This window comes from Gallus gallus, chromosome 1 (assembly GCF_016699485.2).
Source record: "Gallus gallus isolate bGalGal1 chromosome 1, bGalGal1.mat.broiler.GRCg7b, whole genome shotgun sequence".
Taxonomy (NCBI): Eukaryota; Metazoa; Chordata; class Aves; order Galliformes; family Phasianidae; genus Gallus; species Gallus gallus.
This window is the reverse complement of record NC_052532.1, coordinates 193,397,174-193,424,718: the sequence shown is the minus strand read 5'-3', so window position 1 is coordinate 193,424,718 and position 27,545 is coordinate 193,397,174. Positions and strand designations below refer to the sequence as shown.

General features: G+C 43.0%; 1 protein-coding gene across 1 annotated transcript in view; it reads right to left on the bottom strand.

Annotated features, from left to right (window-relative positions):
- The window catches only part of GUCY2D (guanylate cyclase 2D, retinal), a 49,182-nt gene extending 21,637 nt beyond the window's left edge, over window positions 1-27,545 (bottom strand). Inside the window, exons 1-14 of the mRNA XM_040653218.1 lie at window positions 26,764-27,545; window positions 24,580-24,881; window positions 22,981-23,335; window positions 19,401-19,485; window positions 16,098-16,194; window positions 15,219-15,353; window positions 14,522-14,602; window positions 13,186-13,362; window positions 12,069-12,225; window positions 10,593-10,742; window positions 8,539-8,687; window positions 6,540-6,703; window positions 6,040-6,232; window positions 5,744-5,918 (exon numbers count right to left, since the gene is read on the bottom strand). Of these exons, the coding sequence (XP_040509152.1) occupies window positions 5,744-5,918; window positions 6,040-6,232; window positions 6,540-6,703; window positions 8,539-8,687; window positions 10,593-10,742; window positions 12,069-12,225; window positions 13,186-13,362; window positions 14,522-14,602; window positions 15,219-15,353; window positions 16,098-16,194; window positions 19,401-19,485; window positions 22,981-23,335; window positions 24,580-24,881; window positions 26,764-27,502 (2,959 nt within the window). The 5' untranslated portion in view covers window positions 27,503-27,545. The remainder of the gene's footprint in view (window positions 1-5,743; window positions 5,919-6,039; window positions 6,233-6,539; window positions 6,704-8,538; window positions 8,688-10,592; window positions 10,743-12,068; window positions 12,226-13,185; window positions 13,363-14,521; window positions 14,603-15,218; window positions 15,354-16,097; window positions 16,195-19,400; window positions 19,486-22,980; window positions 23,336-24,579; window positions 24,882-26,763) is intronic.

Sequence of the window (27,545 nt, the reverse complement as noted above, 5' to 3'; positions counted from 1 at the left end):
ACATCATTATCTTTCCTGTCTAGCCAAAAGCTGTTTATTTTTCCTCAGTCTCATCCCGAAGACAAGATCCACTCCCTTCCAAAGTAGCTCCCAAAGAGCTGGTGCCAAGTTCTCAGGGAGAGATATGCATGTAGGATTCACTTGAACACACACGCACACAGAGCTAAAATGTAAAATGTGACAGCCAAGCAGCATGGATGTATGTCATATGGGGCACTTGGATCAGCTAATGTTTGGACTGGGCTCTGAAGGATGGGTTGCTAAATTTCATCACCCACGTACTAAAATATCAAGGTTGCAAAATAAATACTTAAAAAGAAAAGATTTAAAAAGTTTATAAAAAGGTAAAAACATGAATACTCTCAGCAATCTAAGTAGATGTGAAATGTTCTGCAGAGAAAAGACAAGCATCTGTGCATTCTCCATTGAATACATTTATGGCACATGTTTTCATGAGGCTCTGCCTGCCTTTTTAACTTCATTATTTTTCTAGGTTAAGATTTCGCAAAAATGTATCAAGGAAATATCTGTGATCTGTGATTCTGAAATATTTTGCCATGCAAGTTTATAATAAATGTCAACGCAGTACATCATCAGCAGTATTTAAAGATACATTAAACACGAAACTTCTCATAATACAGAATTTTTGAGGTTAAAAAACTAAGATTTCAGCCTTCTTTGTCACAATTCTTTGTATAGTTTTCAGATGCACGGTAAGGAAAATGAAACACCATCAAGGCACACGCATGCAAAAAACTTAACTTTCACCTTAAACTATATATGCATGTATGCAGGTACTGAATCACAATCTGAAATATACCTCTTGTAAGACTGAAAGCTGTGGAGAGCTTTACAAGGACTCTTTTGCTATGACCTCTGAAAAACTGCTGCTGCAGAGTCAAAGTAAGAGCATTTTGGTACAATATACAGATGATGAAATTGAGAGGTAAGACAGATTTTACTCCTACTTGATGAGATGTCACTTGCTTAAAGACTGAAAAACAGAGAGGAAGAATGCTTCATACCACAAATGTTACAAGGACTTTTCTACAGCATGTCTGGATTGAAGTAACATGCAGGGAATGCTGGAGATCAGGAGGATTTGGCTTACTGCTTCTGTTGCCAACAGCACACTGTGCAACCTTGGATAACTCACTGCCCTTCAGTCTCTTCTAACTCAGTTCTCACTTTTATCAGTACTCTAGTTTGGTTCAAGCTCTTCAAGAGAGCACCAGAGGAGTTGGACCTGTCATGTTCACCAGATCTCCACCAACCACAGAGCAAGAGTTGATCCCCAAGCACTCTTGGAAACACCTCTGCACGGATGTCTAAATTTAGGTTCCTAATCAGTCAATGCAGTCAGCCAATCACTTCCACAAGGCACAAAGCTCTGCATCTCAAGTGGTGTGTTCAGTTTTTGGTCCCTCATTGCAAGAAAGACATTGAGGCCCTGAAGTGTGTCCAGAGAAGGGCAATGAAGCTATAAGGTGTCTGAAGCACAAGTCCTACAGGGAGTGGCTGAGGGAATTGGGATGGTTCAGTCTGGAGACAAGGAGTCTCCCTTTCTCCTTGCCTCCTTGTGGTGAGGGAAGGATTGTCCTCTTCTCCTGGTAACAGCAATAGAACGAGAGGGAACAGCTTTAAGTTCCCCCATGGGAGGCTCAGGATGGATATGAGGAGAAATTTTTTCTCTGAAAGAGTAGTCAGGCATTAGAACAGGGTGTCCTGTGAGGTGGTGGAGTCACCACCTCTGAAAGAGTTCATGAACATGGAGATGTGGTACCAAGGGACATGTTTTTCAATGGGTGATATTGATGGGAGGTGGATGGTTGGACTAGATGATCTTAGAGGTCTTTTCCAACCTTAATGATTCTATGATTCTATGAAAGACGTTTAGGGCAAGATAATATCTTTCTAGAGCATTGCCATCATACTGCAGAAAGGGATTAATTCAAAACAAATGTTACGATGTTAGCATGACAAAACGATTTCTCAATGTTGAAAGCACCCAAGAGTTAATTCATTTGCTGCCTTCATTGCCTGTGTGTGTGCTCCCCTACGTCTAGACTGCCTCAGCAAAGGGATAACAAAAACTTCCAGAGATAAATCTCTGACAGTAACAACTTTAAAGGAAATTGGAGACCCTGTGATGAGAATGCTTTGGACTGGTTGTTTAATTACACAGGTTCTCCCGTTTGTTTTGAAATGGCACTTTGCCAGGGCTTTGGAGGGTCAGTTAATAAGTCATGTTGGCTGAGCCTCTGCAGCAACCGTCGGTGGTGCACTGGAGGTTAACAAACTCGATGGAAAGGAAGGACTGCCTGCCAGAGAGTCTGACCGATAAACAGACCTCCTTAAGCCTCCATGGAGATGCTTGTCTTCTCACTATCCCCAGACATCCAGCCCCAACCCAGATACAGCCAGCATGGAAACAGCTGATTCAGCTAAGTTCTTCTGGACAGGCAGTTGAGTTGAGAAAAGAAAGCCAAGAATCCAGGGTGCAGTAAAAGCAGGGGAGGAACTCAGACCAAACACTGGTCTTCTTGTCCTCTCCGACTTACCCACGCATGGTCACATGCATGGTCCATCAGATGTTCCCAGAGCTGTGGCTCTCTACTGTGGTCAGAGAAGACAAAGCAGCCAGGAGGTACAGGGACAGCCCACATCATAAAGCTGTTTCCTTCTTTTTCAGACGTGGAATCACATGCTCCCCTTAGCACTAGTTTCCAGAGAGCAGTTGGTCAACCAAGCTGGTGCTCACACCCCTTCTCCATCCTTTGCAGGATGGTGTGATAGCCAAGCTCTCTACTCCTCAAGCCTTCCTGTTTCATGATGTTAGTGACTTCCTTTTCAGGTTTCTTTCCTCAGGAGAAATGGAATCTAGGGTTATTAAAACTCTGCTTTCACCTTAGTGATTCAGAGAACTGATTTGTCTTGGAGCACAAATTTCTTGCCGCTCCGATGATGCCAGATCATCACAGAATCATAAAATGGCTTAGGTTGGAAGAGACTTTAAAGATTACCCAGTTCTAACCCCATGCAGCAGGCTGATTGCCACCCACCAGATCAAGTTGTCCCATTCAGCCTGGCCTTGAACATCTCCAGGGTTGGGTATTCACACCTTCTCCAGGCAGTCCATGCCAGTGCCTCTCTGAGTAAAGAATTTCTTCCTAACATCTAACCTAAATCTCCTCACTTTGTTTAAAGCCATTCTCTTTTGTCCTATCACTATTAGATTGTGTAAAAAGTAGGTCTCCCTCCTGTTTACATACCCCCTTCAAGTACTGGAAGGCTGCAATGAGGTGTCCCCGGAGCCTTCTCTTCTCCGAGCTAAACAAGCCCAGTTCCCTCAACCTTTCTTCATAAAAGAGGTGCTCCAGCCCTTTGATCATCTCTGTGGCCCTCCCCTGGACATGCTCCAACAACTCCATGTCTTTCTTGTATCAACTAGACCACTCAGCTTAATGTCATCAATAAACTTGCTTTCAGTGCGCTTGATCCCACAGTCTATGTCATTGATAAAGATGTTGAAGAGCACCTGTCCCAGCATGGACCCCTGGATGACACCACTTGTCACTGGCCTCAGAGCCAGTGGACATAACGCCACTGACCACAACACCCTCTCTGGCTGTGACCATCCAACTAATTCCTTATCCACTGAACAGTTCAGCCTCCAAATCCATACCTCTCCAATTTAGAGATAAGGATGTGATTCAGGACCATGTCAAAGGCCTTGCACAAGTCCACTTAGATGACATCTCTGTTGCCCTTCCTTGGTACACCAATGTTGTCACTCCATCATAGAAGACCATCAGATTGGTCAGGCATGACCTACTCTTGGTGAAGCTGTGCTGGCTGTCTTGGATCACCTACTCATCCTTCATGTAACATATCTTCCAGGAGGATCTGTTCCATGATTTCCACAAGCACAGAGGTGAGGCTCACTGGCCTGTAGTTCCCTGGGTCTTCCTTTCTCCCCTTCTTACAAATGGAAGCGATGTTTCCCTTTTTCTGGTCACCAGGGACTTCATCTGAAAGCCACAACTTTTCTAGTGTGTTGGAGAGTGACTTAGCAACCACATCACATTCCTTCAGGACTTGGGATACATGCTGTCCAGCCCCATAGACTTGTGCATCTTCAGACTCACGAGGCAGTCTCTGACTTGCTCCTCTTACAATGAGGGAGGATTCTGTTCCCCTGAATCCCCACCCTGACATTCAGGTCTGTGCAAAATAAGATCTAGCTTCTGCTCTCCTTTCCCTCTTCTCACACCCTCATAGCAGCACTTATTTCCAGATACCCAGAGTTCAGGAAAAGAAGAAAAAACCCACAAGTAACACTCCCCCCTCCCAGTCACCTAGGGATAGATTTTTGGCTGGATGCATGGAAGGAGTGCTGCAGAACTGTGGCCAACAGGCAGCAGCAGATGTTGCACTTCTTGTGCTGAAAATGTAATGCTGCTTCTCCGGAGACTCTTGCTCTGGGTCACAGACTCATTTGATTCCAGCCATACTACAAAACCCACAGTATAAAACTCACGGTGTGTCTGAAATCACTCCTTAACACTTTACACTCCTGTAAAGAGCCAGCTAAGAACCCCAAATTGCAATCAAAGCAATAAGGACAATGAATTTTCAGAGACAACTCCAAAAGAAGAAAATACATGGTCTAGGAGGTGTGAGGTATTGATTTCAGCTGTGCTCAAGTCAAAGCTCTGTTCTTATGGTATTCTGTATGAGAGACTTCCTTTGTTCTTGTTTCCCTGTGTGTACAACAGGGGCTTCTGTACAGCACTTGTGGTGCCAGAGCTGTGAAAATGTGGATGTTATTCAATAACACTAGATCAGAGTCCTTGACAACCAATGGCTGATATCTTGTACTTGAGAGGAAGGTGCAGGAAGTCCAGTGATGAACAACTGGGAAAAATTTATTAGTGGATGACCATGTTATAAAATTCTGAAGGTTCATATTTCTTCTAAAAATATTAACTCTTATAACAGCAGATGTCTTTTCCTCTGGTTAAAATCCCAGCCATACTTTCGGGTATACGATGTAATCTTGTTGGTTTTGTTGTTGTTGCTGTTTTAGGTTTTTTGTTTGTTTGTTTGTTTTTTTAATAGAAAAATTAAACTCCAAATCAACTCCTTTTCTTTTTAAAAAAGCTTCTTTTTTGTTCATTGAATAGATTATGACTTCTGCATTAGAGGACATTTACTTTATAGCATAACTTCTTTAACATCATGTTTTAGTATCATGTTCTTCCCGTTACATCCTATCTATAATAAGCACCCCCAATCTTTTCTTTCAATTTGTATGGTGGTGATGGGTTGACGATTGGACCAGGTGATCGTAGAGGTCTTTTCCAACCTTAGTGATTCTCTGGTTCTATATAATGATTTTTCTATTTCTTTTCCTTCCATTTCAGAACAGAGTTACAAAGACTTGGATGTCTCCATATCATGCCAGCAAAGATCCTGAAGCACATAAAAAATCCACGCTTAACAATGCAGCCTTTGGGACTAATATTTCTGATGTAGCTCCTGACAGTGACAGAATACAAAATTTCTCCACTTGACACCGAGCCATTTTTTTACTTAGGGTCTGCACTTCCATTTTAATGATCCTGTTTCTATGGAAGGTTGTTATGCATCTTCTAAGGGCTCTTGCTTTGGGGTGAGCAAAGAGAAGGCATTCAGTGCTGGAAATACAATTGCAGGAGCTCTCTGATGTTTAGGTGCCTACCTGTGTGCAGGCCGATTCTTATCCTGAGGGGGATGTCTGGCATGTGTCTCATCTTGAATGTTCCCACCGAGCTGAGGATGTCCAGGGACATATTGGCTATCTCAGCTGCATGCTTGTTTCCATTCCGTTTCGGAAGCCCTGAGGCAACCATGTAGGCATCTCCAATGGTCTCCACCTAGCAAATACCGCAGCATCAAAAAAGCAAAGAAACAGAAGATGGGAAAGAGCAGTAGAACCAAATGGAAGGAGGATTTGACTCAGGAATGGTTTGGTCCTTATGCCTGGGTACTTCTCACCTTGTAAACATCATGATTTCCAATAACAGCATCAAACAGGGTGTAAAGGTCATTCAGGAGGTCAACTACTTCAATGGGTTCACTGAGGGCTGAAATGGTTGTGAAACCCACGATGTCACTGAAGTAGATGGTGACTTGGTCAAAATACTCAGGCTCCACAGTGCCACCAGTCTTGAGGGCTTCTGCTACTGATCTGAAATGGTAACACAAGGAGAGGTGACAGGGCAAAATGCTGATTCAAAATGATAACACAAGGAAAGGTGACAGAGAAAATGCCCTTGTTGTGGCAAGCCCAAGAGGTCAGACACTCTTGCCTTGGCATACCTAAAAGATCTTCCAGTAAATAGAAGGACTTACATTGCTGTAGCAAGCACTGATGAAAGTTTCTTGTCAAAACTGGAGATTTGACCTGCAAATTTACTCAATTTGGGAGAAACATTTTGTCCAGTCTAGCTATATAACACCAAGGGCTCTTTGCCATCTAAAGTACCAGTACTTACGGAGGAAGCATTTGTGATAAGAGTTTCTCTGTCTTCTGTTTTTCAATCTCTAGCTCTTCTGTCCTCTCCCTGATTAAATCTTCCAAGTTGCTTGAATACTGTTCAAGCATTCTAAGCATTGAGTCAATTATATTGGTCTTTTTGCCTTTGTTGATGGTTTTGAACTGGAAAATCAAAGTGGAGAGTTACTTCCATATATCCTTACATCACTGTAGCACTCTAAGCCTGGAAAAGAACAAAAGCAAGCACTTTATTTTTAAGTCGCAATTCTAAATACTAGCCTCCTCAATGGCAAAACTTCTGCAATAAAGAAAGAGGCAAAATGGATGTGGATTGTACCACTAACTATGGAAGCTGCCTGGGGACAAGTTGCTCCTCTGCAATCTTTTTGTGAAGGTTAAGTGAAGCACCACCTCCCTTGGGATGATAAGCAGATATGTGATATTTTTTTGGAGCCTTACAGTGCTGCAGGCTTGCACCCTCATCTGTCCCATGATAAATTCTTTCTGACCATGCTGTAGAATCATAAAATCAGAGTCATAGAATAATTTAGATTGAAAGAGACCTTCAAGATCATCAAGTCCTAGCATCATCTTGACCTACCAAGTCCCACCACTAAACCGTGTTCCTTAGTGCCACGTTCATATGTCTCCTGAATACCTCCAAGGATGGGGACTCCACAGCTTTGCTGAGCTTCCCTGGATATCCTGTTCCAATGCTTGACCACCCTCTCCATTAAGAAATTTTTCCTTATTTCCAATTTAAACATCTTCTGGTGCAACTCAAGACTATTTCCTTATGTCTTATCCCTTGTCACCTGAGACAACCTCTACACCAACCTGAACTGGTTGTAGAAAGTGATGATGTCAGTGTTGCCAGGGCATTGTCAATACTTAGTTTTGTCTTACTGGTCTTAAATTGCCTTTGTACACAGGCATGTATGTGTGCTGTTACACCCCACCACATTGAGTTAGTTGTGCTTGCTCCTCTTGACTTGAAAATGAGCCTTGGGACAATTTGGAGCATCTGTGGTTTCAGATATTTCATTAGGATCAAGTATGGAGTGACATGAGTGTGAAATTAATCATAGCTTCATAGAATTGGAAGGTGCAAATTACAGATATCTGGATTATCTAGTTTGATCTTAAAAGAACATAGGAACAGCATTACTGGATCAGACAAAAGGCTTATTTTGCTAGTGGCCAGTAACAGATGTCCAGAAAAGATGTTCAAACAGGGCTCATGTACAGTCATACTTCCCCAGAATATGTTCCCAAAATCCACCAGTTTGCAATGCAGAGATCTCTGATGCCAAATTTGTATTTCTGTGCTTAAAAGCCCTTGATGAAGCTGTCCAGTTCACATATGTACCATGTGAAAAAACACTTCTTTTTGTTTGCTTGGAGTCTGGATCATTTGCTCATTTTATTCAATGCCTCTAGTTCTTGCATTATGCAATAGAAATGGAAAACAATTATCCCCTAATCACCTTTTATACACCAGCCATAATATCATGCAAGATTTTTGTACCTGCTTTCAGTTCCTTCTTCTCCAGGCCAAAGAGCTTTGGCACTGAAGGTCATTCAGAGTACAAGGAATTCTTGTAACCAAGAAGAAACAGAGTTTTTCTGCAAGACTTAAGAAGATGAAACAACATATTGATCTGAAAGCTACATCACAATTCACAGCTTTTTTTGTTCTCCATGAGACTATCAGGATAGGCATATCACAAATGTGAAGACACTAGACCCGTGTCTTTTCTGTGTTACACCCCATGTTGTAGTCCCACTTGAGTCCAGGTTCAGAATATGGTGTAGATATGGCACAGTTGATGAAAGCAAGCATCTGGACACCACAATCCATAAAATAACCCAACAGCAAAGCCTATAGGGCTCCAGTGTTCTCTCAATCATTTCCTGAGGGCTCGCTTACAAAAAAAAAACAACACTTTCCTGCTAAATATGAACAAAGAATCTCACCTTGTGCTGTGGGCACTGACCTTATGAAATACCTCCTCAAAGGTGGGACGTCGTTCAGGGGCTTCAACCCAGCATTGCTTCATTACCTGGATGCACACCAGGGGGGCCATCTCAGGGGCTATGTTTGGGCGGCACAGGGGAGGTGGTTTCTTCACCTTCTTTATAATTTCTGTGGCAAAGAGAAGAATCCAAAGCACAATTTGAGATGGAGGCACTTGGTGAGGGTGAAAGATGTGAGATTTTTCATCTGTTTCTTGCTCATTCCTTCATTGACGCTACTATTCTTCATGCTTCTATGGCTGTGTCAAACACGCCTGGGGATTTCTGCTTTCCTCTGTCAGGAGTCTCTTGGAGGATTTACAAGACAAGCAATTCAATTGCCTTCTTGTCCCTGGAGAGCCAGGTTACAAGCAATAAAGTGGCTGGATGAGGGAAGCTTGTGTGACAGATGGGCATGTGTGAGCCTACAGGCTTATATTTAATGAAATTGCCTCTGACTCTCTCCATCAGGATTTGTGGTCCTCTAAGACAGCAGAGGGTTATAGCCAAGCCCAGACAGGAAGGATACCAGCCGTTGACACTTCATCTGTAACTGGGAAATAGTATGTAGGAGGTTTTCAGAGAGGCAGTGGGTTCTGTTATTGTTTTTTAGCCTGACTCTCTGCTATTTAGACTGAGTTACCTTCAGGGAGCTAACTGTGCCTTGAAAAAAGTGAAAGGTGGAACTCTATCTTCTTGCTTAAAACACAACAACTGTGATTGTTTCCGAAGGTTTCATTCTGTGAAATGCTGAGCAGTCATCTGGAGTGAAAACCACTCTCTTTCTGGCAGGGACCCTGCATTTCCACAGCTGTTACTGTGAGCACCCAAAGCTTTTCAGTGTTGACAGTTTACTTTAAAGCTCTTTAGCCCATCCCACCAGTCTCCACCAAATAAACTAAACAAAACATTTGGCCCTAAGATTTCCAGGGGCAGCCAAGGGGAAATGCCTTCCTGAGGCAGTTTTAAAGTTCACACCATGAGTGAAAGCTCCTCGAGGATTGGGAAGAAATGAGTAGAAATTCATCATTTTATCAGTTCAAGAAACTGGAATGCATTTCAGCATCTGCTGGAGGTTGCCCAGTGAAGCTAGGTGGGAGAACACCTGCAATTTACATCATCCATCACATCATGGTCCAGGTATGAATTACAGAGCAGATTGACCATGGATACCATTGTCATAGTGTTGCTACAGCAGCCTGGGCCACTGTCATTTTTCCATGCACTGAACTGGCAGATACTGATGGCTGTATCCCATCTGGAGACTGTCCAACCTAAAATGGGTTCACAATGGGCATTTGTTGAAATCAGCTCTTTTTTGACTGCTCTATCCAAGTACTTACACGAACTTGAGTGTATTTGCTCTTCCCATGCATTCTCAACAAGATTTGAACTAATGAGAGTTATACCATGAGCAATTCCTAACAAATTCACCTATATGTTAGTTCTGATACTAGCAGACTTCAGCATAAGTCATCAGAGTTGTGATGCATCACTTTGATCTTTGATGAGGGGAGAGAAACTCTTTAAATGGGGAGACGATTAAGGAAAAATAGATGGGTAGGTGAACGAAATAGGAAGAAGCCAAAAACCTCAAAAACCTCACCCTTCTTATGACAGACAGAAAAGGAATGATGGATGGGAAGCAAGGGAATTTCCAAGCCGTGAAAAATTCTGCTGACAGATTTCATTGCACGCCATGATGAAAAGTCAGAAGTGTGAAAGGGCACTGGAAGTGCTGCAGCAGAGCTGAACAGCTTTGAAGCATCTGGGGAGGTAACCCACTGTCCCAAAACCCTAGTAGGAGTGATTAGTCACGCAAAGGGTCTGAGGTCAGAAGTATGCATTTTGATGTTCGTTATGGAGTGGATGCTATGGCTGTTTTTATCAAAACAGCCTTTTTTTTCCTCCCGCAAGAATGGTCATGAGATTGAGACATCATTTCCACACCAGCATTTGATCCAAGGGGCTTGACTTGACCTTTTGTGAGTGCTCTGTGTGAAGTCTTAAAAAACGAACAGAAAATGTTGCTTACCTTCAGCTGAGAGGTCTGAAGTGCAGTACGGTGGGCCACGAACAACAACTTCTTGTAGGATAATCGCAAAGCTGTAAATGTCTCCTTTGAATGTGCCTTTTCTGCGCATGTCTGGGTCCCTCAGTAACTCGGGGGCTGTCCAGAGCAATTCTAAACAAATTAAGAGCATCAGACTCTTTATATTTGGGCCCATACTGCTGTTAATTTCAGTCATATTCCCAGTGCTGAACTGCATCCTTCATTTCAGTCATTCAATGAGGGGATGGAACATGCATCACTGATTACTAGATCAGGTCTTTTATTTCTTGCGATGTGCTAAAAATACTAAGCTTATGTACAGTCAATCAATGTGAATTTCCCAAATTTCACCCTGTCTTTTAATTTTTTTTTTTTTGCTGTATCAAGAACTTACATTCCATAACACCAGCCTTGAACTTCTATGCGAGAAGGCATCTCACCAGTGTCAAGTTTTAACTCCTTTTCTGTATGAAAAGCATCGCTCAGACAAAATGTTGGTGTTAAAGCTTGGGTGTCTTGTTACAGGTGTTGCTCTTTAATAAAATAACAGCTAATTAAATACTTTAAGTAATTATTCTCAGAGTTTCCATAACAGAAGAGTGAAGTAGGATCAATCTTTGTAATTCTGTAGTTCAAGTGGTGAAAAGCACAGTTAAAACATAGCCAGACTCATCAGGAAGTGAATCTTCTGAAAGCTGGGGTATTGTTAACCTGGCAACTGTGGGTAATGGGAATAAAGAACATTTCAGGTATTGCTATGTTTCTAACATCTGTAAGGGAGGAGAAGAGCAGTCTTCTGACAACTGCTATAACTGAAACATGGGAAATGTGGGAAACAAATCCAATGATAGAGGGTTTGAAGCACTGCATGCCACTTGAAACTAGCTTACAAGGCTATCATACGATCCCAAGGCAAGAGCTGCCAATTTCTTCTCATGTGGAAGGAAATTTTACCAAAATCTCCAAACCTGATCCTGTGAGATGCAGTCCCTAAGTGGTGGGAATGTCATGTAGCAACCTTTGGTGACTGGAATATAGAGGATCTATTTCAAAGAGTCCAGTTTCAGATAGAAAAAAGTCCCTATGTTTCAGATAGAAAAAAAAAAAAAAAAAGCTCTTTGCATATGGCTTAACTTAAAACTTCAAAGACACGATTGGAGCCAATTCCACCTACCACAGCAATTCAGGATTGTTTCAGATTTGAGATGCACTCAAATCCTTCCCCAAGTACAACAAGCTTAAGCTCCATCACTGCTTACAATAAAATCTCTGCTATTAGCTTTTAGGAAGTCTGAAAAACTTTGCATATCCTCTCCTACAACAGTGCACTGCATACAGGTGCCTGGATGTTGTGAGAATGAGCACAACATGGCCACTGGCTCGCAATTGCACTAGGACAAACATCTACTAAACCAATAGACAAATATTTCCCCAAAAACCTTCCCTGATGCCACCTACCTTCTGGGGGTGGCTGAACATAAGGGCATTTCTGGGCTTCCAAGAGCTCATTATAACCATAGTCAGTGATCTTCAGCACGAACCGTCCATCCACAACACAGTTGCGAGACTTCAGGCGTCCGTGGGCAAAATCTCGGTGGTGCAGATACCTGATTCCCTATGAAATATAGAAGAGATTGAGGCAGTTCCTTGAGACTGTATTATCAATCAGGACTCAGAGCCACTGAGTCAACCAGTCACCTCGGAGGGCATCAAGTACAGCATTGACTTTATACCAAATGTGAAAGTCAGTTCAGGTACCACCCTCTGGAATAATCCAAACCACAAAACCAGCATTAATCAGCCCAAGAAACAATGGAAAAAGTTTAGAAATGGATTAGAAATAAGAATTTGAGTTAGCTGTAATACTGAAAAGCACTAGCACCTTTAAGAGTTAGCTGCCTCCTTCTTTGTACCCTTAGGAGTAATCGTGCCCAGAAGCTGTCCTCTTGGATGAAGTTAAGGAGGTAGACACAAGTGATACCCAGTGAGTAGGTCAAGAGAATCAACAGAGGCAATGAGAGCTGGATGCCATGACCCAGGGTCCTCAAGGAGGAAGATCACATTGTTCATGAATGGTTCTGGAAGTAAACCCTCTGCAAACCACATTCCCATGACCCCGAGCTCACTTTAATGGGATGTAAACACATGGGATGTGTCTGAAGTGAATGAGCAATCCTGCAAAGTGACTACGGATGTAGCCATCTTATGACAGGAGATTTCTAAGGTTTGGTTCTGTGCTGGAAGCATATCTAATTTATGTCAAGAGGGGGACTTCAGGAAGGAGGACTATGTTATCAGATTCCTTGTTCCAGGTGATCAGTTCCAGCTTGATGGGTAGTTTTAACCTCATCCTGTTGAGTGGATGTAATTCTGTCACCCTAAACCGTGCTTCTCAGATGGTAACAAAATAAGAGTGAGAGGTTACCATTAAAGGCCGGTATATATAATATAATTACATTCATATTGGTTTTGCCTGCATTACACCAGTCTGAGAATCCCACAGTCCTGGATTAAATAGCTATGGTAATATAAAAATCACATGCAGGTCAGGCTTCAGCAGGAGCAATGAATTTACTTTAATTAGATCCATCAGGAGGGAGGACTTGAACATCCAATCCAGTTTCATATCTTCATTTCTCAGCAAGTCTTCCAGGCTTCCTCGGGAACAGTACTCTGTCACTATGGCAAAGATGCCACAGTCAGAGAAAAAGCCCAGGAACAGATTCACATTTTCATGACGTAGATCTTTCATCTGAAACAAGACAGTGAATCACAGGAGACCAAGCCAGCCAGACATCTGCTTAGAATAATCACGAGCTCTTACCATCCCTATGCTTCCAAACAGCCTTTCAAACCAGGATCATAGAATCATTAAGGTTGGAAAGACCTCTAAAATCACCAAGTCCAACCCCAACCCATCTCCACCATGCCCACTGACCATGTCCCTCAGTGCCAAGGCTCCATGGTTCTTGAACACCTCCAGCACAGTGACTCCACCACCTCCCTGAGCAGCCTGTGCCAATGCACCACCACTGTTTCATAGGATAAATCTTTTTAAACATCCAACCTGAACCTCCCTTGGCCACTTGCCACTTCCTTTTGTCTATTTAAATCTTTGCTCATCCTAATCTAACCACTAAGACAAAGAAAGCAAGATGGCAAAAGTAAGCTGAACAGTAATTTGTTTTTCTTTAGACAACCTGGACCTCTCACCAGGACAGAATGACTTAGCTGGATCAAACTGAGTTCAGCATATGGGGACTTGCTTCAGCTCCGGTTTGATCTGGAAAGCAATGCCTGGAGTACCCAAAGTCATCCATCAATGGTGACATCAACTAAACGCCCTGGTAAATTTGCTGTATTTCTATAATGCTACTCCTGTGGTAACAGTAGTTGCCAACAGCTAATGGCCTTGAATATGGAAAACAAGTGTGTTTGTTTGTTAGTCAATAAGTTGCAAGACTGAACTTCTAAAGGGAATTTTAGCCAGAAATACATAGCAAATCCCACTGTATCTGTGCACTGTTAGGTAGTCAACAAACAACACATAAAATAGCTACCAGTATTTTATCCTGCCCTGATACAGAAAGGAATGATTTCTTCCAAACCACTCTGCCTTTGCAGACAGCTTCACTTAGAGGACTTTTTGTACCCTTGGTGTTGCACCAGCTCTGAAGTACCAGGCCCAGGGTGGTGTTTGGTTACTGCCACTCACTGGTCATGGTCATGTTTGTCAGATGCAATCCTAAACGCTCCATTCCAATAGATTTAACCAAGCGAGAATTATTGACAGTCATGCAATATGATTCAATAGATATAAAAGGGAGACAAAGAGAATAAAATCTCCCTGCCATTGCAAAGCCCCCCCAAACAACCTTCCTTCCACACACCCAGGCAGCCCCTGTCCCTACCTTCCTCAGGATGCTGGTAGAGCTTTGCCGCAGGTGGTGAACTGCTCCCGTCTCAAATTTTTTCAGCCATACCCAGTCTCCCTGTCCACAATACAGGTGGGTGAATGATAGAGAGAGTCTCTGAGCAACAGTTAACACTGACACCTAGGTCTGAATTCCAGATCCTTGACTTTAAAAGTGGATAAAATATTTGGACTGTGTCTTGCAAGAAAGGTCCTTATCAGAAATGATGCCACTTAAAGGCTTTGTCTTCTAAGAAAGCTTCTTCACAGTGCCTTTAGGTGGTAACATCTTAATAAAGACAATCCTATGTATTGACAGAGGTGTTGCCTGTTGAATACCTCAACCACATATAACTACAAGAGTCAGTAAGTGGGTTGAGGTACGGTCACCTCAAACATTGGTAGCTCCATGCTTGGGAGAAGCTAATTGTAGAATCACAGAATCATTTGAGTTGGAAGGGGCCTTTAAAAGCCATCTGGTCTAACTTCCCTGCAGTGATAGGGACATTTACAGCTCAAGCAGATGCTCAGAGCCCCATCTAGATTGACCTTGAATGTCTCCGGAGACATTTCACCCTCTTGGGCCATCAGCAGCACCCATACCCTGGCATCTACAGTACTGTGGCCCAAGACTTTCCCCACTTAAGCAGCCCAGTAAACCAAAGTGGTGGATTGTTGACTGTGTCCATACCTACCTCATACAAAGCCACGTTGGAGGTTTCATGGGTGGCAGCAGTGCTTTTCAAGGAACCAGAGTGGATTGTGGATTTCTGGCTTCTGGTTTCAGCTGCTACGCTGTTTGCATCAGTCAGACTGTCCAAGGTTAGTCTCTGGATGCAAGGAAAGCAGATGTAAGACAGTTAACACCTCTAGAAGTAAACCTCCACTCCAGCTCTGCCCAGGACATCCATGTCACCATGCTAGTAAGGTTTCCTGCACTCCCAAACTTTCCATATCACCTCTGAAATACTCATAAGTAGTAACTGGAAACACTACAGCAGTGCTTTAGGAGATGGAAGTGAGAAGGGAGACTTCAGTCTGAGCGAGTCACTGGGTAATTTCTCACTTGGCATAGACCAGAGGCCTCTAATTGTGCCATCAACCTAAGCAGTGAGATGGCCTCACAGTCTCACAGTCCAAATGGTTGTCATGGGTCTGGCCTGTACCAAATAGCACTCCCCCAAACAGTACTCAGAGCTGAAAGGAGGCAGCCAACACAAGCCAGGAGCAATTCCCAGGAAGTAGTTTGGTTGCAAACATTTTGTTTTAGGTAGTAAGGTGGTTTATCTATGTGGGTATAAGCAATGCTACACTTTCCAACCCTAGGAACAAAGAATAAGCCGTAGCTATAAGAATAAACATAACCAAGGGTACTATTTTACATTATAAGAGCTTTGATTATTATTATTTTTTTTTTTGGTGCACCTAACCTGAAATTCAAAACTGCTCAGCATATGGGAAAGTGTTTGGCAGGAAGGGGAAAATGAAGCATAGAGAAATGGGTATGAAAGTACTATAAGCAAACCTATCTTTGAGTATCCTCCCAGATCAACTGCATGTGTGGACAGACTTACCTTTTTATGCAGCTCTGGGTTAATGAAGATGAGATCCTCCAGTGTCAAAATTATCTTGTTAGGACCCCTGAATAGCTGGCTGTTCAGGATGCTATGCCTGGGAGATTTGGAGAGCCACAGTTAGGACTTTCAGCTAGGTAAGTACTTTGCAACACTGAATCATAGAATCATAGAAAGGACCTCAAAGAACATCCAGTTCCAACCCCCCTCCATGAACAGAGTTGCCAACTGCTAAGTCAGGCTGCCCAGGGCCCCATACAACCTGATCTTCAATGCCACCAGGTATATGTGGCTTCACTACAGTATTGGGAATATGCAACATGTTGGCACATGGGGCTGGACATGGATGGGAGCATGATGACCTGACTTGGCTGAAATCCTTCCACTAAAGCAACAAGGGCTGCCCAAATCACAGACGGCCAAGGTTATAATCACAAAGAATCTCATCACAAATAGGCATTTCGAGTCAATCTGCTCACAAGTGTACAATCTGCTTACAAGTGGTGGAAAACCTGCCACTAATGGCCTCTTCTGTGAGGTGCTTGGTCCTGGGGCAGACACATTCCGTGCTAAAACAAGGAATTGCCTGAGAGGGGAGCCCATGTCAAGGAATAGCTGTGGAAGGAGCAGTCCATGTCAGGGAGTTGGATCTGGATGGGCTTTGAGATCTCTTCCAACCCAAGCCATTCTATGATTCAAGTGTAAACTGAATGTGTATGCAATGCATACTTTGTTTTGTTTAGTTTTCTTTTTCATTGTCCATCAGGAGAGAATATTGGGCATTAATAGACCAGCCTATCTGTCTGGCAAAGAAACAGACAGAAGGAAAGGCTAGAAGGGATGAGCAGTTTGCTGTGCATGACAGTGCAGCGTGAAGGTCTTGGAAGCAGTGTTGCTGAGCCAGTGCTTTTCTTCTCTGCCATGAGTGATTAGATAAAGCAGAAGACTGCTGATTCAGATCTACTTGCAGGATCTGAGCCAGACAGGATGCCTATCGCATACTGTGCAGCACAGGACAAATGTACTTCTGGCACTTCCCCAGGATGCTGCTGTTTTCCTAGAGATGACTCCGGACTCCTTTATAGACTTCCAGATTTGCAAAATTGCCACAGAGAAGTCAGAAAATTCAACGCACTTGCCAGGTATTATCTGCTACTTGCCCAGCCTCTCTAGACTTGACAAGGCAGAAAAGATCATGGCAAGAAAGGATGCACTGGCAAGGACTGTATGATCATGGGTTAGTTCAGACAGGCTTGCACAAACCAATATGGAACATTCCAGAGTTTCACTGGGATTCATCTGATGCTAATACCCACCACATGGGCATTTTATGGACCCAGGAAAGAAGTTGAAGTCACACACTGTTTTTTTTTGAACCCACTTTTTCAGTGAAGGCCTGGTCTAACACTGAGCACAAAACACACTGTCTATGAGACAGTAAAAAATTCATCAAGCAGGTACAGAGAAAGGGAAGAAAGCATCCCATTGCTCCTGTTATCACATTTTTTTCGTTCAGAGAACTCTGTTCACACTCCACCAAATATCTGATCATCTGCTAAGACAACTAAAACTATTCCCAACGAGCATATTTGATCCTCTTGGCAGTAGGATTCCTTTGGCTAACCATATTGTGGAAGGATTCATTCTGTAAAATATCCACAGATCGTAATGATTTACTTTCTCATTGCATGCATCACTCTGGACACTTTAGAATAGCACAGCTTTTTGGAGTTCAGGGTTCACCCATACATCTACATCACTTTGGCTTGTTTATTATCACCTTTCTCTAAGCGCTTTGTTCCAAGCCACCCAAGTCAGCTCCACGCAAAAAAACTCATCACTCATGTATCCCTCAGCTGTCCTCCTGAAAACCTTGCTCCATCATTCACATCCTCTCCCCCAAGCATGGAGGAAAGCACTCTGCTTCCCACAGCAAAGCACAGAGAGCGAAGTGACTCATTTAGGGTCATGCAGCAGATCCCTGGCAGAGCTTAGACCAGTGCTCCCCCATATGAACTCAGTCAGTGCTGTGGTTTAAATTTAGTCCCAGACATGCCCTTCTCTGACATAAATCACTGCCTGAGTCATGCTAGACATTTTATTTCCCTCTGCAGATGGTCATACATCTTTACTCACGACTAAGCCTTCCCAGGCACAGTCTGGTACTTGTGGAACAGCTTAGACGTAGAGTAGGCAGAAAAATTGCCTTTCATTTGTGTAATTGTAGAGGCTGGTGGCCAAGGAACCAGAAGCAGCTGTGCGTCATAGGCAGTGGAGCTGTGGGGTGGTGCTTGTTGGGTGGCCTTATAATTATCTAGGTTTGGAGGGATGATTCAGGAGTGAAGAGAAAATGTGTCTGAGAGTTATCTGACAGGCAGGGCTGGATGGGATAATACAGGAGCCTTGCTCTGTTGAACACACTGCTGCTGAGTATACGCCTTCTAATTTCAGTCTTGTGCCATGAAGATGTCACCAATGACAGACAGATTCCCCCATGGGAGGGTTTGGAGTGGAAGACTACATTGGTTTATGGCCTACACTGTCCTTGCCAAGGAGCAACCCATCAAGTCCACGCTGGCTCATTTCTACTTTGGTCATAAAGCTGGGACACAGGTGTGATTTATACAACTGGTAGAACTGATGATTGGTTTTTTGCTTCAGGGCAAATCTCATTCTCAAACCGATAAATATGAAACACGAGTGACCAGGAAACAGGACTTCATCTCATAATAGGGAATGAATTGGATTGATAATAATAATGTATTCTAATTAATTGCTCCAAATCCTCTCTAGAGGGAGCCTCTCTTTAACACACAGAAAAAAGGACATAGGATCAGCCTGTGTGTTTTGTAGGAAACACAATCATATTAGGGACAAAAAAGAAGGGAAGAACGATCTGGAGCATGAAAAAAGACATTTAATATGGCAGCACACTCCATCACCACCCTGATCTTCTCAAGGCAGATCCTTATTGTATGTATGCATTATATTGTATTGTTTTCCTATGGCATACTTTGCACTTCCAAAGTGTTAGTAATCTTCCTGATGCATCAAAGCTATCATCCAGTTAATCTTTCTAGCAGCTGACAGCAATCTGAGCTGGATTAAGTGTGAAATGGCTCCTTCTGAGACAGCAGAAGCAAAGCCCACTCTGTTCAAGCCACAGTCAATAAACTGAAGAGATGCTTCTCTGGAGGGCAAAGACCACAATCAAACCTGCAATACATGCTCCAAAGTGCTGGTGTAAGCCTCCCACAGAAAGTAAAACTGGCACTGAATCAAATGATGTACTGCCGTTCTCACCTGATGAGATAAGCCAGGCCCACAGCACACAGCACCAGGGCAAATACAAGCATTGCACCCAACATCATGATTGTAGGCTCAATCCCTGTGCAAAGAGAGATAAAAAACAAACAAACAAAAACAACAACAACAACAAAAACAGTGGATTAGAAAATCTCTGATTTCATGAATAGCATTAAAATTGCCAACATTAGGCCATTAGACTGCAAAGTCAAATATTCACCTAGAGGAATGTTAGAAAATAATCCTTATTTTTTTTTTAATTTATGAATATACAAATGTTGATTTTATCTGCATGAAACTATTTTAGCTATATACTTACATGCACTTTTTTTCTATACCAGATCCAGAGCCCCAGTTTTTCTTTAATTAAATATAGACTCACAAGGAAGAGATATGCTTTAAAGACAGCTTTAGAGACAGCTTTAGAGACAGCTCCTGCAGAGTTCATAACTTTTGAACATTTGACCCTTTTCTCTCCAGGAACTGAACCACTGAAAAAGCTTTATCATGTAGTACCAAACTGCCTGCCAATGTGAGCCATCAGTCCATCTGGGATTTTTCAGAGGGAAGAGAGAAGGGAGAGAAGGCCGAATTCTTCCTCAATGGGCTCATTGACAGAAAGTACTGGAGACAGTTTGCTCATGAGTTGCTTTGGTAGAGTGCTGAGGGAAGCTGACATGAACGGATGAGCTCAATTCCAGTGGGAAGTGTTTGCTGTCTTTGCCTCTTCTGTCTTCTATTTGTTTTTATTTTATTCTGTCTGTGTTCAGAGATCCTTCAACACAAACAAGCATGGAGAAGTTTGGGTTGATTAAAGTTCATGACTCTAAGTCTCTCTTGCATCTAAATCACAGCCCACTTTGGGAGCACTGAGACATAGAGCTTCCCAGTGAAAGCTGCATGAAAATTGGTATAACTTTCCTGCCAGATTTGGACTCACTTCCTGCTTCAGCCCATGGCTCCAGTCCCTGATTGTAATCATGCAAAAAAGTCACTCTGCTTTCATCTTCCAGCCTGGAACTAGACCTATGCACCTCCCTCTGAGAAGAAATACAGGTACTATAAAAAGTGAATGCGACACAACCATTTCTGAACCTTATGGACAGTATACAGGTGTAGACTAAAATTTCATTCCACCAATATGCAACAGAAACCAGGCCAGCTTTCTCCAGGAGGTGTCACCTTGAGTATGAGATTGAGGAAGATCCCATTAGGCAGGCTTGAAAGAAAGCATTTATCCTAAGAGACAAAGGGGCTGCCAAAGATGTGCCTCCAATCCAGAGGGATTGGGATGTGTGAATCAAAGAATCATTAGAATTGAAAAAGACCACTAAGACCGAGTCCAACCCCAGCCCATCCCCACCATGACCACAAAACTATCCCTCAGTGCCATATCTCCATATTACTTTAATACCGCCAAGGACAGTGACTCTATGACTTCCCTGGGCAGCCTGTTTCAATGCATTACTACTCTTTCTGAGAAGAATTTTTTTCCTAATATCCAATCTGAAACTTTCCTGGCACAACTTAAGGCCATTCTTGCTGGATAAAGGGTCAAATCTCTTCTGGACAGAATGGTACTATAGTGTAGGGACATGAAAATCCTATAGAATCATAGAAATGGTTGAATTGAGAGAGATATTTAAAGGCCATCTGGTCCAACTCCCCTGCAATGAACAAGGACACCCACAGCTCTATGAGGTGCTCAAAGCCCCGACCAGCCTGACTTTGAATGTCTCCAGGGATGGGTCATCCACCACATCTCTGGGCAACCTGTTCTACTGCTTCACTACTCTTATGGTAAAAAACTTTTTCCTTATATCCAGTCTGAATCTGCCCTCTTTTAGTTTGAAACCATTTCACTTGTCCTGCCACAACAGACCCACCTAAAGAGTCTGTCCCCTCATGTCTCTTCATGGTCTTCCAACAGTTTCAGAGATAATCTGTGTGGTCTGCCATTTTGTGGTCAGAATAATGTTGAGTTTGTTTACGTTCCCTTCTGTATTTGCTCTGCTCAGTGGGGCCCAGAGGGGTCCCTCAGTCCCGGGGCAGCACTGTTTTCCCATGTGTTACTAGAGCACTGACACTGAGACTGAGAGAAATTATGGAGTCTCCTCCTTAGAGATCTCCAGAAGCTACCTGGGAATTATCCAGACCTCCTCTCCCTCTCTTAGCACATTGGCAGCTTTACATCCATGACTCCTCCAGCCCTAAGACCACACATAAGACAGACTGGGGCCTGGGTTCAATTCCGGTCACAAAATTTGCTCTCTGAAATATTAGTCAAAATATTAAATCACCACTTCATTGACAAATGCCTAGAGGTTTATACTTTTGTGAAGGTGTGAACGTAGAATCTGATCTCTCTAAAAATCAGTGGGATTTTTCTGTAGACTGCAAAGAGAATCTGAATTGCTATACCATTCCAAGAGACAACGTAGAATGAGATATATGGTAGCATAGTATTTGCCTCTTCTGTAGTTTGCCAGCGGCTGTAAGATCAGTACATCTCCAATTCCCACGGAGCTACACTGGTAGGAGCAGGATTCAATGATCCTTATGAGTCCCTTCCAACTCAGGATGTGCTATGACTCTATGATTCTGTGATTTAAGCCAGCTATGGCTGAACCAAGAGGAACGATTTTCTCAGCTGCTGAACAAAATACCCTGTAGAAGTGGTTGAGTTTGTCTAAGTCGTATCCCAGAACAGCAGGAGTAAACGCATGTTATTTTAAACAAATATGTTAAGTGGAGGCTAAGTATCCTCCCCTGAGAGTTGTTTCCCTGTTAACTCCAAAAATGCCTCAAATTAAAAACAATAAATAAAGCCAGTACCCAGTCCAGCAAACCTGGGAAGATTTTTCTGCTCTTGTCATAGAATGGCCTGGGTTGAAAAGGACCACAATGATCATCGAGTTTCAACCCCCCTGCTACGTGCAGGGTCGCCAACCACCAGACCAGGCTGCCCAAAGCCACATCCAGCCTGGCCTTGAACTTTTCTTCAGTGATCACTTCTGTTGCCTACCCTAAATCAATTTATTTTGAGTAATGACTATTTTCTTTTCTTTATAAGGTGAGCTCTGTTAATCCTTAACACCACATGCCTAACTGCATAAAGAAGCTGTGGTTAGCCAGGGGAGATGGTGAGAGCGTCTGCATATGAGCAGTTAAAGAAGGCTGTTGTAACACAAATTTTCTTAGAGCTTTGTCCCTCAGAAGGACAGAGACACAGTGCTGAGTTGAGCTGCTGGCATATATTGATTGCTCTCTGGCATACATTACTTGCTGTCAAATTGATAGATGTTGACTGTTAAATCTGGAAAACTCTTCCAAGCACACAGGAGTGGCAACAACATTATTGACCTAAAAACAATGAGGGAGTCTTGTAGATCAATAGCAGGATCTCTGCATAGGATTGCCACTACAATTAGCATAATAACCAGTCAGATTCATGTGAATTTCTTGGGTTTAGTCTTTTGCCTTTGAGGAGACCTAATTTACATGGCAATCACTCTGCGTAAGAGAGAAGATGAAATAAATTATGTGCCATTTGACCATACTACTTTGTCTTTCTTACCTCCAGAGCAGAGAACATCTGGATCAAACCAACAGCTGCAGTCTTCCTTGGGTGGGGCTCCACTTGGAAAGTGAATGTTATGGCCTAGGGGTTTTACAGACTCTGAAGACATGTCCAACAAATGGGTTGGGAAGAGCTGGCTCCCATGACCATCTGTGTCTAGTACCACATAGTTGCACAGCCACTTCCCACAGCTGTCTGTCTCTACCCAGTGACTAAACCCGTGGAAACTGATGTTTCTTGTGTGCTCTGTTATATTAGCTCCTGAGACCCAGGCTCCATTCCTCCGAGCACTGTTCATTGCCAGGGCCATGAAGTAAATGGCATCGTAGATGGTTCCAAAGAGTGGAGAAACCTGAAGTTACAGGAGAAATTAAGGTCAGGTTATAGTACTGTCAACCTCTGGTTTGACGTTTGCATCAAAAGATGTCACATTGCCTCAGCTGTAGATTCAAAGATTGAAACCTGGTTTTGTTCTCCAGGTTTGACATATGAAGACTGATAGATAAGAGGATATATTAGAGGACTTGGGTATTTCACCTACAGTGAAGAATCCTGCACTCAATATGGTTAATCTGTGCTCCTGCTACAAAGAAGGAAAAGAAATGGATGCTTTCAAGGCATGAACCATCTCCTTCTGAAGCAGACATTCATGCAGATCTGACAAACTGTGCCTTAAAATTGCTCACAATTTTTGAAAGATCGTAGTGAGATTTGAAGATTAGCACAGCTGAATCCTGCATCTCATCAGCACGACAGATTCTCCAATTGTCCTTCTGAAGTTTACAAGGTAGAATCTGACTGTGTTTTCTTAGACAGACTTTGAAATAGTTGTCCTAAAATGTTCAGAAGCATAACTTTCACCTTAGATTCATAGAATCACTAAGGTTGGTAAAGGCCTCTGAGATAACCTAGTCTAACCATCACCCCATTCCCACCATGCCCACTAATGACATCCCTCAGTGCCATACCTCCACAGTTCTTGGACACCTCCATGGATGGTGACTCCACCACCTCCCTGGGCAGCCTGTGCCAATGTGTTATCACTCCTTCTGAGAAGAAGTTTTTCCTAATATCCAACCTGAAACTTCCCTGGTGTAACTTAAGGCCATTACCTCTCATCTTAACAGTGCTAAGAAGAATGGGGCAGCAATGATATGAATTGATTTACATGGTATTAATCATTTCCATCTAAATGCATCCATTGTTTTGTTTGTTGCATTCACACAAATTATCAGGCATGTGGGCTTCTTCTGGTGCCTTAAAATATCCACAGACTTTATCTACTTTAAGAGAGACCACTTCATCTTGAGTTAACTGCAGTCAGCACGTAGCAAAACTAATCTGAGAGCTTCAGAGACAATCTCTTTCTCTTAAATTCCCATCATGGTTCTACAGTTGAACTAACTGACTGCCAGTCAATGAAAAGAATTATATTTTCAAAGCAAATGCAGGTTACATCCAAACTTCACCATATTATTCTCAAAATACAAGCTCACAGTCTCAGTTGTCTCTCGACTGTCCTTTCTATATAACTATTGCCTATCTCATGTGTTCTGTTACCATATCCCATTGAAGTCCAAGAAGAAGAACATTTACCTGTGTATCTTCTAGCTCACTGGCTATTTCACCATTTTCTTTAGCTTCCCTGAATGCATCATAAAATGTCCAGTTTCCAGAATCCAGTGTGATGGTCAGCACAGCATCATAAGCTTCCTGGAGCTTTCTGTCATTGTCGAGGACATAGAATGAGTTGTTTGGGTAAGGAAGACTGTATAGTAAAGTGTCATATGGAATGAAGACATATCTTCCATCCGTTAGTCCCATTTCCTGTGCTTTTTTGAGTAAGGCAGCCTGTTCCTCCCCTCCAATGAGCACAGAATGCATGCACAGAAGGATAACTGAAACATAGAGATCACAGACATTGTTGTTAATCCATTTGGGCTTTTCAAAATTAAATAGCTCCCTCCAGTGAATGAGCTGTCTGAACTTCTGTATCGGGTCAGATCCTAATGGTCCCCTACCCACATAATGAGCCAAAGAAGTTGGGAATTATGCTCATCTTGTTTGATCTCTGCAGGTCTGTAACATCTAGCAAAGGAGGTTGTGAGCATCACCCATTCCTGGAGTCATACAGAAGGATGACTGCAGAGAAATTCTGACAGAAGTGAGCCATGGGATAACATGCAGTGTAATGATGGCCCTCTGATCTCACTGACTGAGACACGATCTTTCCCTTTTTGTGCCCTGAGGTGACACAGTCCACACAGTCATTAGCAGTGCCCACGCTCCATCCATTGGATCCATTGATCCTGCCACTATCTATATGGCTTTTAGGTTGGACACTGTCTTGTTTCACAACTGGTTCATGATAGACCATAACAGAGTCTACATTTTTATCTGCACAAAATGCCAGGGAGCATATAAACAGGAGGGGGAATGGCTGTTTATGAGGGTGGATAGTGACAGGACAAGGGGAAATGGTCTTAAACGGAGACAGAGGAGGTTTAGGTTAGATATTAGGAGGAAGTTTTTCACACAGAGGGTTGTGAAGCACTGGAACAGGTTGCCCAAGGAGGCTGTGGGTGTCCCATCCCTGGAGGCATTCAAGTCCAGGCTGGATGTGGCTCTGGGCAGCCTGGTCTGGTGGTTGGCGACCCTGCACATAGCAGGGGGCTTGAAACTAAATGTTCATTGTGGTCCTTTTCAACCCAGGCCATTCTACGAATCTATGATTCTATGATTCTATGACACGTTGCCAATGTCCCAGTGTCTGGTGAAATACCTATCTGTTTAATGGGGTTTCCACAGTGCTCATTGGCTCTAGCACAGCATCACAGAGTGGCTGAGGCTGGAGGCACATCTGGGTCCATCTGGTCTAACCTCTGCCCCAGCAGGGACAACCAGAGCAGGGTGCCCAGAACCACATCCAGGTACTTTTGGAGATCTTCAAAGAGGAGACTCCAGTTCCCCCCTGGGTGTCTGAATTACAGGAAACAAATAGGTATGTCTGGGCAGAGATTTATCACGTACTATTGCAGGGAGTTTAAGCTGGTCAGATGAATCATCTTTGAAGTGAAACTTGTTCCTTCCAATGGTTATGAAAGCAATCCATCATTCCTAACTCACATAGAGTGTTGTGAGGGTGATGAGATTAACTCATCCAAGATGGATTTGGTTTCCAGCACAGATCTGAGCTCTGATAACGTTCCAAGTTAGCACCTTGCTGCCCTTGCTAGCTGAAACATCTTAGCTAAAACTGCAGAGCTGATTGCAAAGGTATACAGCCAGGACTGGAGCTTCATTACAGACTTCCTAAAGGGGCTTTGAACCAGGAAAACTTCTACTCTTCTCAAGAGAAAACAGATGATTCTTTGCTACTGGTGTTATACACTGGATTTCACCTCTGATACCTCAGTGAACACTGGTACCAAGGACACAGCATTTCTAAAGCATGAGATCTCTGATAATCCGTAGTCAAAAACACTAACAATATAAAACTTTCCTACAAACCCCTCTTTACACTTGATAGGGTCATGCAATGATATCCATCTATATTAAGTACTACCCAAAATTTGATGGTGTAGAAGACCATTTTACTCTATTCTCATCACACACAGTATGCCCGGCATTCTTTCACCTGAAGCTCTGTGTCTGTGCAGTTTAGATAAAATTCTACTTGACCTCAAAATTTCATTGTCTAGGCTATGCTCACTGGATAACAATGGAGAAAGAAGTATAATGATCATTAAAAAAAAAAAAAGAGAGACTCAAAGCACTTACTTTTAATGCCACTAACTTCTTTGATCTTGTTCCAAGTGTCTTCGATGCCTTTTTCTCCCTTACCCATGGATGTAACAATGCCTACAGGCAGCCCCTGGCTCCTGAGTGCGCTCGCTAACTTGTTGGAGGTGTCCATCCACACTGCCTGATTGGAAGCGATGATGCCAACATGAGCCAACTGAAAATATTTCATTATTGTAAACAAAACTCGGGTCGGAGAAGGCAGAGTTCTGGCAAATGCAGGGTGGTGGGTGGTAGAATCCAGTTTGTAGTTGACGCACATCCATGAGAAGATGGCTTTATTCCAGTTTTCCACTAAATATGTAGCCTCCTCACAGAAGCCAGGATTCAAAGGGCCTATGAAAGCTGAGGAAGTCTTTCCCAAGTCATTGAATCTAACCAAGGCTCTTGATGTCTCACACTCTTCTTGCAGGACCACGTAATCCAACCTCTGGCCAAGATCTATTGAGGGGTCTTTGCTTATTCGTTCCACTGCCAACCTGGCAGCAGCGTGGGGGAAGGCTTTGGAAAAGAAGGGATCGCAGTTCCAGGGTCCAAGCAGTCCGATTTTAAAAACAAAGCAATGTGCTGGGGAGGTAAGTATGGTTATTCCCAACAGCACCCACCAGACAGAATGGAAAAATGTCTTCATTGGATTCCTATTATTGATGTGATGCAATTCAGTGTGCTGCGGCAGCCCCCAGAGCAAGCTGTTAGAACACGGTAGGAGAAATGGCATTGCTTTACAAGTGGGGAGACTTAAACTGAGTTCTTCGGGAAGC